General features: G+C 39.2%; 1 protein-coding gene across 6 annotated transcripts in view; it reads left to right on the forward strand.

Annotated features, from left to right (window-relative positions):
• svilb (supervillin b) overlaps nucleotides 1–13,706 on the forward strand; it is a 40,543-nt gene extending 26,837 nt beyond the window's left edge. For 4 of the 6 annotated variants that reach the window (XM_015020381.1, XM_015020383.1, XM_015020387.1 and 1 more), the window contains 23 exons: nucleotides 600–653; nucleotides 1,898–1,975; nucleotides 2,847–2,994; nucleotides 3,361–3,456; nucleotides 3,907–3,987; nucleotides 4,114–4,291; nucleotides 4,741–4,919; nucleotides 5,214–5,369; nucleotides 6,176–6,312; nucleotides 6,962–7,109; nucleotides 7,205–7,350; nucleotides 8,060–8,235; nucleotides 8,572–8,719; nucleotides 9,404–9,683; nucleotides 10,542–10,693; nucleotides 10,768–10,873; nucleotides 11,089–11,296; nucleotides 11,404–11,537; nucleotides 11,672–11,827; nucleotides 12,086–12,229; nucleotides 12,402–12,523; nucleotides 12,854–13,009; nucleotides 13,306–13,706. In XM_015020381.1, the coding sequence (XP_014875867.1) occupies nucleotides 600–653; nucleotides 1,898–1,975; nucleotides 2,847–2,994; nucleotides 3,361–3,456; nucleotides 3,907–3,987; nucleotides 4,114–4,291; nucleotides 4,741–4,919; nucleotides 5,214–5,369; nucleotides 6,176–6,312; nucleotides 6,962–7,109; nucleotides 7,205–7,350; nucleotides 8,060–8,235; nucleotides 8,572–8,719; nucleotides 9,404–9,683; nucleotides 10,542–10,693; nucleotides 10,768–10,873; nucleotides 11,089–11,296; nucleotides 11,404–11,537; nucleotides 11,672–11,827; nucleotides 12,086–12,229; nucleotides 12,402–12,523; nucleotides 12,854–13,009; nucleotides 13,306–13,317 (3,195 nt within the window). In that variant the 3' untranslated portion in view covers nucleotides 13,318–13,706. The remainder of the gene's footprint in view (nucleotides 1–599; nucleotides 654–1,897; nucleotides 1,976–2,846; nucleotides 2,995–3,360; nucleotides 3,457–3,906; nucleotides 3,988–4,113; nucleotides 4,292–4,740; nucleotides 4,920–5,213; nucleotides 5,370–6,175; nucleotides 6,313–6,961; nucleotides 7,110–7,204; nucleotides 7,351–8,059; nucleotides 8,236–8,571; nucleotides 8,720–9,403; nucleotides 9,684–10,541; nucleotides 10,694–10,767; nucleotides 10,874–11,088; nucleotides 11,297–11,403; nucleotides 11,538–11,671; nucleotides 11,828–12,085; nucleotides 12,230–12,401; nucleotides 12,524–12,853; nucleotides 13,010–13,305) is intronic. The other 2 variants (XM_015020382.1, XM_015020385.1) reach the window with 2 other exon arrangements.
• Nucleotides 13,707–14,041: the final 335 nt, after the last annotated feature.

A 14,041-nucleotide genomic window follows, 5' to 3' on the forward strand; every position in this document is an offset into this window, starting at 1 on the left:
TATATATATATATATATATATATATATATATATATATATATATAAATTAATTTTCTGGGAATTGTTGAAAAAATTGTCTGCATTTTTTGCTCTGATTGTTTTGTTATAAATGAAAGAAATCGACTATAGGTTCAGGATAAAGAAAGAATTAAGATTTCTCTTTTTATTTTAAAGGTCTGTTTTTACTGTTCACCTTTCATAATTATAATTCTATTGTAACTTTAGATTTTATTTCACACGTTTTTCCTTTTATGGTGACTTTTTCAACCTTTTTTCTTTTCCTAAATGATTTTGTTTTGCACCTTTGGTGTTTAAGTACATTTTTACGAACCAGTATGGCAAAGAAAACTATTTACAGACTAGTTTGGAGATAGAGTAGAGGCAATATCAGACCATAGGGGCTTTTTAAAGAGCCTCTTTTCTGGCTTCTCACCCGCTTCACTATTAGTATTCTGTTGGAAGAAGCGTCCTGTTTCAGCCTTTCATGACAGTCCCCCCTCCTGTCTTAGTTGCAAACTCTTTAGCAACAACTTCTCCCCCTTCCCCACCCGCACCCCGTTTCCATCAGCTGAGTTGTTTCTCTGTTTTAACCCTTTCAGGAGGAAGGCGTCGCTCAGGACCATTCTGCAGTGTCTGGCTCTGAACAGCTTTGGGTAAGGCTCGCTGCCAGCAGCACACCAGTTCTTAGCCAATCAGCTTGGACCAGTAACTGTGCCGTCCAATCACATTGTGTTTGTGTGGCTGGCTAAATCTACTGCTAATGGTGAACAAATACAAATAGAAAATGGAGTGTGAACAGCAAAGACAGGAACCCCTTCTCCGAAATTCAACACCTTAAAGCTTGGCTGAAATTAGCAGCCGCCCACATGGGTACACCAAATATCTTTTGTAGAAGTGAAAACTATCTGTTTGACCACAATGACAAGAGACAGAGTGATTCTTTAAGAACACTACAGACTCACCGTCTTTTGTTTCCATTCATTTTCCTGTGACTTTGCTGTTGGTACACCTGGATTTACCCACTGAACAACAATAAAGGATATGTCTGGTCTAACAACTGTTAAGCATGGTGTTGGCAGCATCAGTCTGTGCAGCATGAAAATATTCACACCTTTTAAGTGCATCAATCTTTTTTCATGTGAACTTTAAAAAAGGACTCATGACATTTTTGTACTTTCATTTGGGTCTCTACTGCTTTAAAAACAACCCAAGTGCTTAAAAAAACAGTCAGGTGTTAACTTTTCTTTCCAATAAGTTAAAGTTTTTTGGTGTCTGGAAAATAAGACATTTCAAAAACGCCAGTTCAGTCATACTTTGCTGTTACCTAGCAACCGCCGGAAATGCCCAGCCTGTCACCTAGCAACCCAAGCAGAGTTCCAGCACGTTTGGTCGTTAATATATACCACCCAAATATTATTCAAATAAAAAAACTTGATTCACATGCAGATAGTCACAGTGAAATTGTTTCTCTCTCTTTTTCTTTGTTTTTTAAAACTCTAAATGTATAAAATCCTACACCAAATGTGCTTGTTAGAGAAAAGACAAAGAGCTATAACTGGGAATCATGTCATAACAGAAAGTGACTATTAAAACTAATAAGTTGCCACCTTTCAGGGACTTGTAAGGGGTGCAGGCTTATTGTTCAGACCAGCGATGTTTCCAGCATTAGAACGTCTGTTTTAGGGAACATATTATTTAAAATAAGTACTAATATCAGTTTACCAGTTGGAGTAAAGTAAACTAACCTCCAGTTTATACTTTTTGCATCATGTTCTTAGTTTCTGACTTACACTTTTTCTCCTTTAAATCCAACCTTCGTCCTCTTCCATCCTTATTACTTTTGTATGTTTTTGCGTTTCCTCCTTTTTCACTTTTCAATCCATCTCTCCATCCTCAGGAGCCTGTCTTCTCCTCAACCTTTTCTCCTACTATTTCTCTTGGCCAAAAGTGCCAATATATTGACCATCATGGTCAGGTAAGGACTAGCGCTGATGGACAGCATGAAGTGGGCTCCTGTCTTTCTTTGCTTGACAAGCAAAAGATTTTCTTTGTAGTGGTGGGACGGATTCACTGGAAAAACACAGGAATTTGTTTAGTTTTTAGTGCAAATATCTTAGCACACTTGAAATTAGATAAAATTAACTTAAAAGTAACTTTTCCGCAAGATATTGCAGCTCGTTTTAAGCCAGTAAATCCTTAATATTGATTAAAAACTGTACTACTTGCACTGGCAGTTTATTTCAATTACAACATGGGAAAATGTTTTAAGGGGAAAAATCTACTAGTGGAACTAAAACTTTTGCATTAATATTAAGCAGTTATTGACTTAAAACAAGCTCTTTTCTTGCTAAAAAAAAAGTTACTTTCAAGTTAGTTTAGTTACTTCAAGTGTGCTAAAGTAGACCAAAAATACTTGGCAAGTTGTGTTTTTGCAGTGTTCGTAACGGCAGCATGAATAGCAGGCAGTGTTGTTTCTGAAAGAATGAAGAGGACTGGATAATCATGCACCTTGCATGCTTGGATTGATCTAATCTTTGCGTTTCTGCTTGAGTTGATGCTGTCACTTCATGAATAATTGGTTGGGAGGAAGTAAAAGCTCTGACATGATGTTACAGTGAAGTTATGTGGAACATGATGTAAGACTTTAGGGTTATATTTTATAAGCAGTGGTAAATAGAGGATTTTATCCACTCCATGGGTTTGATTTATGTGCTGATTTCATCAGGATGACTGGAAAGGATCTGAAACGATGAACATTTCCTGCATCCAGAGTTTATTTCATTCTGTACAAGCTAAGGCACTTCAACCTAATGAGCTTCCTTGTTTTAAATCTCATCTCTGTGCAGAATGCTGGGGAAGAAACCGAGGCCCAGATGACCATCGAAGAGAGGAAACAGATGATTTCAACGCGTGAGGATGCCTGGAAGACAAAAGGCAAAGGAGCCGCCAACGACTCCACTCAGTACACAGTTGCTGCTCGAATGGTCAAGAAAGGTCAGTGCAAAACTCTGCAGCTCTGGAGAGGAAAATAATTTCTGACACAATAAAGAGCAGATTTAAAAATCTTAAAAATACATATATATCTATGTAGATGGATTTTTATAGTTACCATTTAGGTTTTCTTCCCTGATTTTATAAGAGTTACTTTGGCAGGAGACATTTAATTCTAGGTGTTTGAATCTGAATGCTTTAAATGTGTTTAAAACAAAGATGTTGCATAGGCATCAAAGCATGAAGTAATAAGATCTGCTAATCAAACATGACTGACTATCAAAACAAATCCTAGTTAACAAATCGCTCTTCTTCACGGTCTTCCAGCAGTTATGTAATCTGATGTTGTGATTTTCTCTGTGTCCACAGGCCTGGCAGCCTCCTCCTCAGTTATCAGTCCCATTCTGTCACCAGTTTCCACCAAACTCAAGAGCAGCACTCCAGCTGTCAACAAACCACAGGAGGGTGAGAAAAGTCTGATTCATCACTACTATTTCATCCTCAATGTCCTGGAAATCTAAATATGACTCCTTATTTCTGTCCTTTTAGAATGTTAAATCTGAAACAAAGACAACAAGCAGCTGGATAAAAGCAAAATTGTTATGCAAAAATATATAAACAAGACTACTCGTCTACCTCCTGAAATCTTTCAAACTAAATATTCTGTGAAAAAATAAAGTTAAAAACCACAAAACAATCAGAGCTGAGCAAACATTGAAGCCAAAACACATAGAAACAACAACCAGCAGGAAAATTAAATAAAAATATATGCTAAAGTATAAAACCAGATAATACTGATTATATACGCAAACACTTTTAGCTTTAGAAGGTCTTAGTTGTGAAAAGGCTAAAAAGATACCAATCCACTTCCACTGAGGTCGCTGCTGTGTCAGAATATAATTGTTTTATTTACAGAAATTGAGGCCAGGCCAGACATGGAGTCAGATAAGAAGCTGGACAAGCTGGAGAGCTTTTTGGGACGAATTAATAGCAAAGGTATGCAACTAAACGCAATATTAATACAGTATTTATGATAGCGAATCTCTTATTTTTATTTACTATCTATTATAGGTGTGTTTTCTATTATGTACATTAAGTCCTAATGTTGACTGTCTTCATCAGTGGCAGGTTTGCAGGAAACCACCATTACAGTGACGGAGAAGGCGGTGAAGGAGGTGATGAAGCTGGACGATGAGATTTTCTCCAAGTTCTACAAACGCGTTGCAGAATTTCCTCGCATGCCCACCAGGATCGAGATCAGCGAAGACTTTGACAGCATCTTTGGTTCTCACGGTCCAACGTATGAAAACAAAACAAACTTCTTTTCATTCCAGTACAGACAACTGTCTTAAAATATGTTTATTAAAATAACAACCACATTGCAAACCACAAAATCTCACCCAGTATTTTTTGCACAAAACTAAGGAGAAATAATTATTTCTTAATGTTATTGAAAAAGTACTGGTTGCACTTGCAGATTATTTCACCTATAACAAGACATTTTCCCCTTTTTATAAGTAAAATAAGCTGCAAGTGGAACTATAACTTTTTCCAACATTAAGGAATTATTGACATAAAACAAGCTCATATATCTTGCTCAAAAGTTACTTCTAAGTCAGTTTTGTCTTATTTCAAGTGTGCAAAGATATTTTCTCTAGAAATTAGATAAAAACATTGGTCAGATTTTGTGTTTTAATTCTCATTTGGTCTTTTCCATCATGTTCTGTGGCTGTTTTCCCTCCTACGCAGGCTGGCCTCAGCCATGGTGCAGCATAAGCGATCTGTCCGACCATCCAGGAACGTTCAAGCTTCAAGAAATCCTCTTAAAATGCTGGCAGCTAGAGAGGACATTCGACACGAATACACAGAGGAGAGACTGAATGTGGCACAGCTGGAGAGCAAGAGGATGAAGGCTGAGAAGAGTGAGTGTAAGGATTACAGCACCTTATGGTATATCTGTGAGTTTAGGAAGAAGAAAGAGTTAGAAATGACTCACTGTGTTTGCTGTTTGAGGTAAAAAAAAAAAAAAAAAACTCCCAGTGGGATATGTGAGGCATTTTGAAAGCTTACAAAGCTAGGCCTTTTTTAAAAACACCAGAAATTAGTACAAAAACACCTCTGACTCATTTTCAAAGCAGTGTTTACACTTGGGATCTTGTTAAATTTATTGAACCACTTTGTAGATTTTAATTTTAATAAAGCACATTTTTCCATCCGTTCAGCAAATAAAAACTCAGATTACTCCGAGGCGGCTCTGGCAGGTCTTGCCAGCAAAGAAAACTTCAGCAGTGTGAGTCTGCGAAACGTCAACATCTCAGAACAGACATCCAACAACAGCGCAGTGCCGTTCAAGAACCTCATGCTGATCCAGGTTAAAGGTAAAAGCTCTGATTACCTGCAAAACATTTTGTGCTACTGAGGACTAAGATAACTGACGATTAATAGTTTTTTAGACTAAAACTATGAACTATTAACATCCACCAGACCTTCATTAGTGTTGCAGTTTGACCGCCATCCAGCAGAGGGCGCCGCTAGTCAGCCTTAAGCGAAGCCCTTTGGTACAGAATTAAAGATGGCGGCCATAACGGAACTGAAAAGGGAAAAAAAAACAAACGGGGTCCGGTGTGGGACGCAAAATGCACTTTATGCGTTCTGTTTTGAAAAATAAACCTTACGTTTCACCTTCAGCCGCGCTTGCATGACGAAACGGGGTCAACTTCTTAACTAGAAATTACTGATTTGCTACGAAGGCGAGGATGTGACGACAGCAAAAAACACGATTTTTGAGGGCTGTCGTGAGGTAGTGAACTTCATGCAGCTTAGTCATGTGAGAAAACCAAAATTTTCAGTTTATTCTGCGTATTTAATACTTCTGATGCAGTGTTAAAATTTAATGTTTTTTCTTTATTCAGCATATTATGAAAAACGTTTGCACTTTATGTTATTTAAAACATAGTCAGCCCTTTCAATACACAAGAAAACGTTTGTATCAATTAATACAAGATCAATCAACTTTAGATGAACTCATTAACTGTAACTTTCGTCTCTACCTGCTACACTTTAAATCCATTACATGTACTATTGCCAAAAAACAATATTTGAACATCAGGAGATTAAAATTACTCCAGGATTCATTTTGTAAGTGTAAAGATTTATTTGATAATGTCGATTGTGTCTTCTGCAGGTCGTCGCCATGTTCAGACCAGATTAGTGGAGCCCAGAGCCTCTTCGTTGAACAGTGGGGACAGTTTCGTGCTTGTCACACCAGAGCACTGCTTTGTCTGGATAGGAGAGTTCTCAAATGTGATTGAGAAAGCTAAAGTGAGTATTGTTGCTCTGCTTGGTTGGTCGGAAGTATTGCTGCAATTCTCATATTTAAACAAAAATTATTAATCAGTGATTGTGCCTCTCATTTTCATTCCATTCTTCACATTGACACTTTGACTGCATTCAAACAGTAAACAAATGTGACCCGATCTTTTTACCCAAAAAAAGTCCAGTCTTTGCTAATTCGACAACATATTCGATTGTTTTCAAAGCATCTGCAGTCTGAACAGTCATGTCGCATTTTATTCAGCTGTTATGTCATTGATGTGAGACATGCATCATAATTCTGCACCAGAAAAGGGCAGACGTGGTAAATCTGGACGTAAACAATAGCTGAAAATTATGATTATGAAATCTGATTGCAGTCGGGTTTAATTACTAATAGGAACGGCCATGGGGAAAAAACATCAGAGCTGAGCATCAGCTGATGAACGTAGATCCACTTTATTCATTCCCTCTTATGAACACTTTCATTTATTTTTTTTCCTTTTTTCCTGGTGATCAACGGCATTTTCACCACATTATGCTTAGCTACAGTCACCCACATCTTTTGGTATTTATCTGGTTTGTTTTTAAGTTCAGAAAGACTTTCTCACATCATCTTCTGACGTTTTTTGGGGGGTTTGTTTGTGTCTGTGCCTAGGCAACGGACTTAGCCACGTTCATCCAGACGCATAAGGACATGGGCTGCAGGGCGAGTCAGGTGCAAACCATCGATGAAGGTGTTAACACACAGGGTTCTGATGCGCAGCAGTTCTGGACAGTCCTGGGTGGACAGATGTCTTATAAATGTAAGACTTCAGGCAGAAGCATTAATACCAAATGTTTATTTTTAAATCACTTGATTACTCATTTTATTTTGATTTTATCTCTAATTGTCCCATAGCGGCAGGTCCACCAGAGGAGGATGAGCGCTTTGAGAGTGGCATTGTGGAAACCAACTGCATCTTCAGACTGGTGGACGACAAACTGGTTCCTGATGATGAGGAGTGGGGGAAGATTCCTCACACCTGCCTGCTTGCACCCAAGGAGGTGAACAGATGATTTAACACAAGACAAATATAAATTTTATTGGTTTATGACAGAATAAGAGACACTAAAGGTAAATTTCTGCTGTTTTAGTCTGCAGAGTTGTCCCTAGAAAAGGTGCAAATCAAGGTGAAATTTTACAAAGCGTGGAAGTGATTTGTGATAAAATCCAGGTCTGGATAAGAATGGAAAAAAACAAAACAGAAATTGATGGAAAATAAAAAAATTATATATCTAAAACTAAAAGCTTTAACATGCATTTTTACATTCTTCACTTATAAAAGTTGGCAACCTCTGGTCAAAGATGTGAATTCTAGGTCAATTCTTCTTGCATCTCTTTTAGAACAAAATTCAAACTGGTAACTAAATATAAAAACATTTACAAGGATTTCTAAGTCTGTTGTGTCCTAACTACAGATCATGAATGAATCATGGTTGAAATAATTTATATCTACGTTTCTTTTGAGACCTTTCTGAGTTTTAGTAAATTGTTGGATCGAACTTTCTGCGTGCAAAATGTTTTTAAAGGATCTTTTAATTAGCTTTTTATTTTCTGCAGATTTAATTACATGACGTATGTGTGTAGTAGAGTGTAAACAGCAGACGATCATGTGAATGTTTGCTTTCAGGTTGCATTGCTGTCATTCAACCACACGGCAGCTGCAGAGGGTTAGTTTACAGGATCGCTTTGTGTTCGCTCTGTGAGCTGCAGGTGTTGGTGTTTGACTTTGGCAGCGAGGTGTATGTGTGGCACGGAAAAGAAGTGACCCTACCACAAAGGAAGGTGGCCTTTCAGCTCGCCAAGCACCTGTGGAACGGGACGTTTGACTACACCTGCTGCGACATCAACCCTCTCGATCCCGGAGGCTGCAACACGCTCATCCCCAGGTTAGCGGGTGCTAATTAAGGCTGCAACACGTCTAGCATGCAGATATGCTAGGAACCTTGTGTGCTCCTTACGCTTTTTTCATAAGCTTCAGTATAAAACTTACACTACAAATTAGGGCTGCAACTAATTGATTATTCTGATGATTAATCGTATAACAAAAATGTTATATCTGACAAAAGTTGCAGGTTCCAGGACATGTTCCACTCAGGCTGCACTTGATAAGGAGGGCTTCGACCCCTTTCACAGCTGCTTGTTTTTGTAGTTTGTTGTCGTCTTTTGTCTGAGGTAAGTGTGTGATTGAAGTTTTTCATGTCTGCTGTGTTTTTGGTCCACAGGAAGGGCCAGGGTCGTCCTGACTGGGCCATCTTTGGCAGACTCACTGAGCACAATGAAACCATCTTGTTCAAAGAAAAGTTCACGGACTGGACAGAAGTGAAGTCGCCAACGCTGAAAGAAGGAGTTGAGTTTGTAACCGAGCAGAAGGTTCGTTACGTTTTTATCTGTTGTCTTAACTGTGCCGTTTACTCTAAGCAGATGTTCCCAGAAGCAGTCTGACAAGAATTAAAGACTTAATCTGTATATTAAAAAGACCAATTTTCCCCTCAGTCCAGCTAAAAAACAGGTAATACTTTATTTGAAGGGTTGTGCATAAGACGGACATGACACTGCCATAAACATGAGATAACATTTGTCATGAACATGAAGGAGTTTTCATGAATGTTTATGACTGTTGTCATGAAATGTCATTTGGTAAATAATGACACTTAATGCAGGATTGCATTAAAAGTTGCATTCTCAGTCCTTTAAAAGTGTCAAGTTTACATTAATGGTAAACAATGACATTTTTAATGTAAAGTGAAACTAAAACTTGTATTAAACTGCATTAAAAGTGTCGACTTTACCAAATACAGTCTTGAAAAATGTTATGCCATGTTTATGACATTGTCATGTGCATCTTATGGACACCTTTCAAATAAAGTGTTCCCAAAAAACTTTATTGCGGCAAATGTTTCATGATACATGATTGCCAAAGTTATTAAGAGTCACTGTGGAAATACTCAAAAGGTGCAGATTGCTGACCTCTGACCTAGACGCTTTAGAAAACACCAGTTTTCTTCTTGATAACGTCTCTGAATTGTTAATTTCTCCTTGTTTTCTTCCTGTCAGGAGGCTCCTGGACGTGAGTGTCGACCTTATGACACGTCCCTGATGCTGCCTCTCCTCCAGACGCCTATCAGCACCATTCTGGACGGGGTGAACGTGGGCCGGGGCTACGGCCCCGTGGAGTCAGAGGACCTCATGAGGCTGCAGGAGATCAGCACTGCCTCTGTGGACGTGTGGCACATCCTGGAGTTTGACTACAGTCGTCTGCCGCGGCAGAGCATCGGCCAGTTCCATGAGGGGGACGCCTATGTGGTCAAGTGGAAGTTCATGGTTAGCACCTCAGGTCAGTCTCTGCAGTTAAAGCAACACTGTGAATTATTCTCAAAGCTGTAGTATTTAACTTTTGCAATCTGTTTTTCACATATTTGTTAAAACTTTCACCATGTCCTGATCCTGACAGTTTTCTATGAGACAGATAATCTGTGGAAAAAATCAAGCTCCTCTATCTAATAGTGCTACTATTGCCACCTGAAGAAATGTAGTTTCTAGTCAAAAACAACCAATCAGAGCCAGGAGGAGGGTCTTGGTGCTGTCGGTCAATCTCTTGTACATTCTGCTAAATGTGCTAATGGCAGAGAAACAAGTTACTGTTACAGAAAAAAACATTTGTTTTCCTGAAATTTCAAACCAGGATCTGTGTGGGGAATCAGAGAGCAAAGCGGAGTTTGTGCGCAGTGTGTACATGAGCTTGATTGACAGCATTAAGACCCTCCTCCTGGCTCTGATTGGTTGTTTCTGCATTGCAAAAACACAAAATGTTACCAAGTATTTTTGGTCGAGTTTCTTGTGCAAATATCTTAGTACAGATGAAATAAAATTAACTTGCAAGATATAGGAGCTTGTCTTAAGTCAGTAAATCTTTAATACAATTATTACACTTATAACAAGATATGACAAAGTAATGAAATAATATGCCAGCAGAACTAGTACTTATTTATCAATATTTAGGAACTATTGACTTAAAACAAGCTCCTGTGTCTTGCTAAAAAGTTACTTGTAAATTAGTTTTGCCTTACTTCAAGTGTACCAAGATACTTGCATTAGATACTGAACAAAAAAACTGATATAGTTTTAGTAAACGTTACTTTTTGTAGCTTTCAATCAGCAAGTATGGTTGACATGTTTTTCAAATGTGTCCCAGTGGGTCGAAGGCAGAACCCCGAAGCGAGGAGCAGCGGGCCAGGGAAGGAGAAATGCTGCTACTTCTTCTGGCAGGGCAGGAACTTGACCGTCAGCGAGAAGGGAACATCGGCGCTGATGACGGTGGAGCTGGGCGAGGAGAGAGGAGCTCAGGTAGAGCCGTAGGGTCGACATGGGCTCTGTGTTTGATCCAAATCAATTCTGAGTTCAACTCCTGTGTATTTCAGGTCCAGGTGCAGCAGGGAAAGGAGCCGCCATGTTTCCTGCAGTGCTTTAATGGAGGGATGATCATCCATGCTGGCAAGAGGGAGGAGGAGGAGGAGAACACTCAGAGTAAGCTTTTGTTTGGCGTCTGTATATTTTATTCATACATTTGTTGACGTAAGTTTTAAATGCTAAATGATTGATGTTTTGATCACTTACTCTGTATTTTATTAAATACTTTTTTACTTTTACTTGAGTAAAATATGTTGAAGTAGAGTTAAACTTATTTGAATATAATTTTTGAGAACTCCACTGACCTCTGATTATGTCAAATTTCTATCCAGGCGAGTGGCGTCTGTACTGTGTGCGCGGTGAGGTGCCGGTGGAGGGCCACCTGCTGGAGGTGGTGTGTCACTGCAGCAGTCTGCGCTCCAGAGCCTCCATGATCCTGCTCAACATTAATAAAGCCCTCATCTACCTGTGGCATGGATGCAAGTCTCAGCTGCACACTCGCAGCGTTGGAAACACAGCTGCGCTTAAAATCAAGGAACAGTAAGGAGATCTTCTTCTTTTTAATGCCTTTTGAAAAGTTTAGTTGTTCACTCAGTAAAAATCCACAGCCTTTTGTTAAATCCAGTTCATATTTTTCTGTTTGCCAGGTGTCCTCTGGAAGCGGGCCTTCATAGCAGCTGCAAAGTGACCATCCATGAGTGTGACGAAGGAGTGGAGCCTCCGGGATTCTGGGAGGCGCTGGGGAGGAAAGACAGGAAGGCTTATGACTGCATGCTCCAAGGTACGCAGGAGTTTAATGTTTTAGATCAATTAAATATTGACAGTTTGTGCAGTTTGACTGCTGATGTCACGCAGGTAAAAAAAAGTTTAAGTTTTCTTTTTAAAAGATGTATCGAAAACCTTTTTTGTCATCAGATCCGGGTAAATTCAACTTCACTCCACGGCTCTTCCAGCTGAGCAGCACATCTGGAGACTTCGTAGCGTCCGAGTTCTTCCATCCGTCCAAAGCTCCAGAGCTGGTCAGCTCGCTGCCGTTCCTGCAGGAAGACCTGTACAACGCTCCGCAGCCTGGTGAGACCAGGACACGGCCTGCAGGAATCCTTTATTTTACATCATCTGAACATTAGAGTATCATATCAGAATTGTTTTAAGTTCTGAAACCTTTTGGTTTATTTTTTCCTCATTTATGCATTTTTAAAAGTAGCTTTTGTGATTTAATCCATTTCATTTCTCTTTTTGCTGAGTTGAGAAGCAGTGAACTTGTTTAATTTACAGGAATGTTACAAATCCTCACTTTCTGTCATAACTATTTTTGTCTTTCCTGCAAAGCTCTGTTTCTGGTGGATAACTTCCACGAGGTCTACCTGTGGCAGGGCTGGTGGCCTCAGGACAGCGAGAGCACCGGCTCGGCCCGCATCCGCTGGGACGCAGACAGGAAGTGTGCGATGGAGACCGTTCTGCAGTACTGCAAAGGTGAGCAGAAAGGAGCCTTCGCCTACGACTGCATGCAGGTGTGACCTGTGCAGGACGATTGTGCTGTGATGTTTTCCTTCTTAATTTGATTGATTTCAGTCTCGGTAGATCATTTGATTTTTGCAAAGTACATTTTTTTCTTCTGTTAACTTCTGATGTTTTTTTCCTGCAGAGAAGAACAAGAAGAAGCCTCAGAAGTCGTATTTGATCCACGCAGGTCTGGAGCCGCTCACTTTCACTAACATGTTCCCCAGCTGGGAGCACAGGGAGGACGTGGCTGAAATCACAGAGAGAGTAAGACTAAAAAAAACATGTACAATCATTTTCTATGACCAGACTCTTTACGGTGCCGTGTTAAAGTGTTCATACCCCTTTAACTTTATTCCTTTTACATAAAAACGCTTAAAGGTGACCTATTGCGCTTCCTTGAACAGATTAGGATAGATCTGTTGAGACCCAAATGGAAGCATAAAAGTATTCAGAAAGTGAATTTTGTATAATAGATCCCCTTTAACAGGGATTGGTGACCATTTTATTTGAAAGTATCAAAGTAACTGCGGATTAATTTTTTTTTCCAGGTTTTATTGGCTGTTTCTCTGACTTCTTTCCCGTTGTTGCTTACAGGAGGCGGAGGTGTGCAACCAGATCATCCTGGTGGAGGACGTGTTGGCCCGACTCTGTCAGAACATTTACCCTCTGGCTCAGCTGCAGGCCCGGCCACTGCCAGAGGGAGTCGACCCGCTCCGCCTGGAGATCTACCTCTCTGACGCTGACTTTGAGGTCTGTTGGAACACAAAAATACCACATTTACCTCCAGGTTTATTTAATAAGACATGAATTAAACACTGGAACGGAACAGAATCATTCTGCAACCAATCCAGTATGAATTTATCAGTGAATTTGATAAAGACAAAAGTGTCTAAACAAAGTAAAAGAACTTTAACTGAAATAGATTGTACAACTTTCTGTTTTTGTTCTTATAAAAAACTACTAAGTTATCATATATTTCAACAAGAAATGTCACAGTCAACATGGACACCCATGTGATTCATCTGACTTCATCTTTCACTTCACAGACTAATTTGTAGGTGGATTCAGGTAAGAGCAGCTCCTGTGATTCTTCAGACTGGGGACTTTACCTTTCTGCATGTCTGCACTCTGTTCCTCTTTCACAGTAGATTTATAAAATAAATCCTGCCTCTTCAGTGCATTTCCACATGAGGACAAAAACATCACGCTCTGCAGAAAGCTCGCAGATGTTTAAAATGATGGTTTCCTGTTTTTCAGACAAGGTTTTTAAACCGGTTGTGGTTTAGATTGCAGATAAAGAATTTTTAATCATATTTTAATGTATCACAAGTCACAAACTGGAGACTTGAATAATAATCTGGATTTAGTCCAGGTTTTACACCTGAAATAGCCCTTTAATCACTTCAGCATTAGTTTAATGATTTGTGAAACATGGATGTAAATCTCATCTCAAGAAAAAATCCAGAATCTTTTATCTGGGACAGTACAAGATTTCTAAATGAAAAATTGTGTCACCATTAATACAAGATTATTACAAAAGGTTCTGTTTTCTCTTCAGTGAACACAGACATATTATTTTAACATAAAATGTTCAAATATGTTGTTAAGGTTGGTGCAAAGCCTACTGAAGGCAAACCAAATAAATATGAAAACGCGACGTAGTAATTTATTTTTTTCCCTCCTTTTATGACTGAGTTTAATCTGATTTTAAATTATTTGTTCAGCTGTAGTTCATCTATCCGACACTCCTGCATCGCTCCTGTTGTTCTCGTCACACACACA

The sequence above is a fragment of the Poecilia latipinna genome, unplaced genomic scaffold, assembly GCF_001443285.1.
Source record: "Poecilia latipinna isolate Pla-1442-1.1 unplaced genomic scaffold, P_latipinna-1.0 Scaffold2575, whole genome shotgun sequence".
NCBI classification, from domain to species: Eukaryota; Metazoa; Chordata; class Actinopteri; order Cyprinodontiformes; family Poeciliidae; genus Poecilia; species Poecilia latipinna.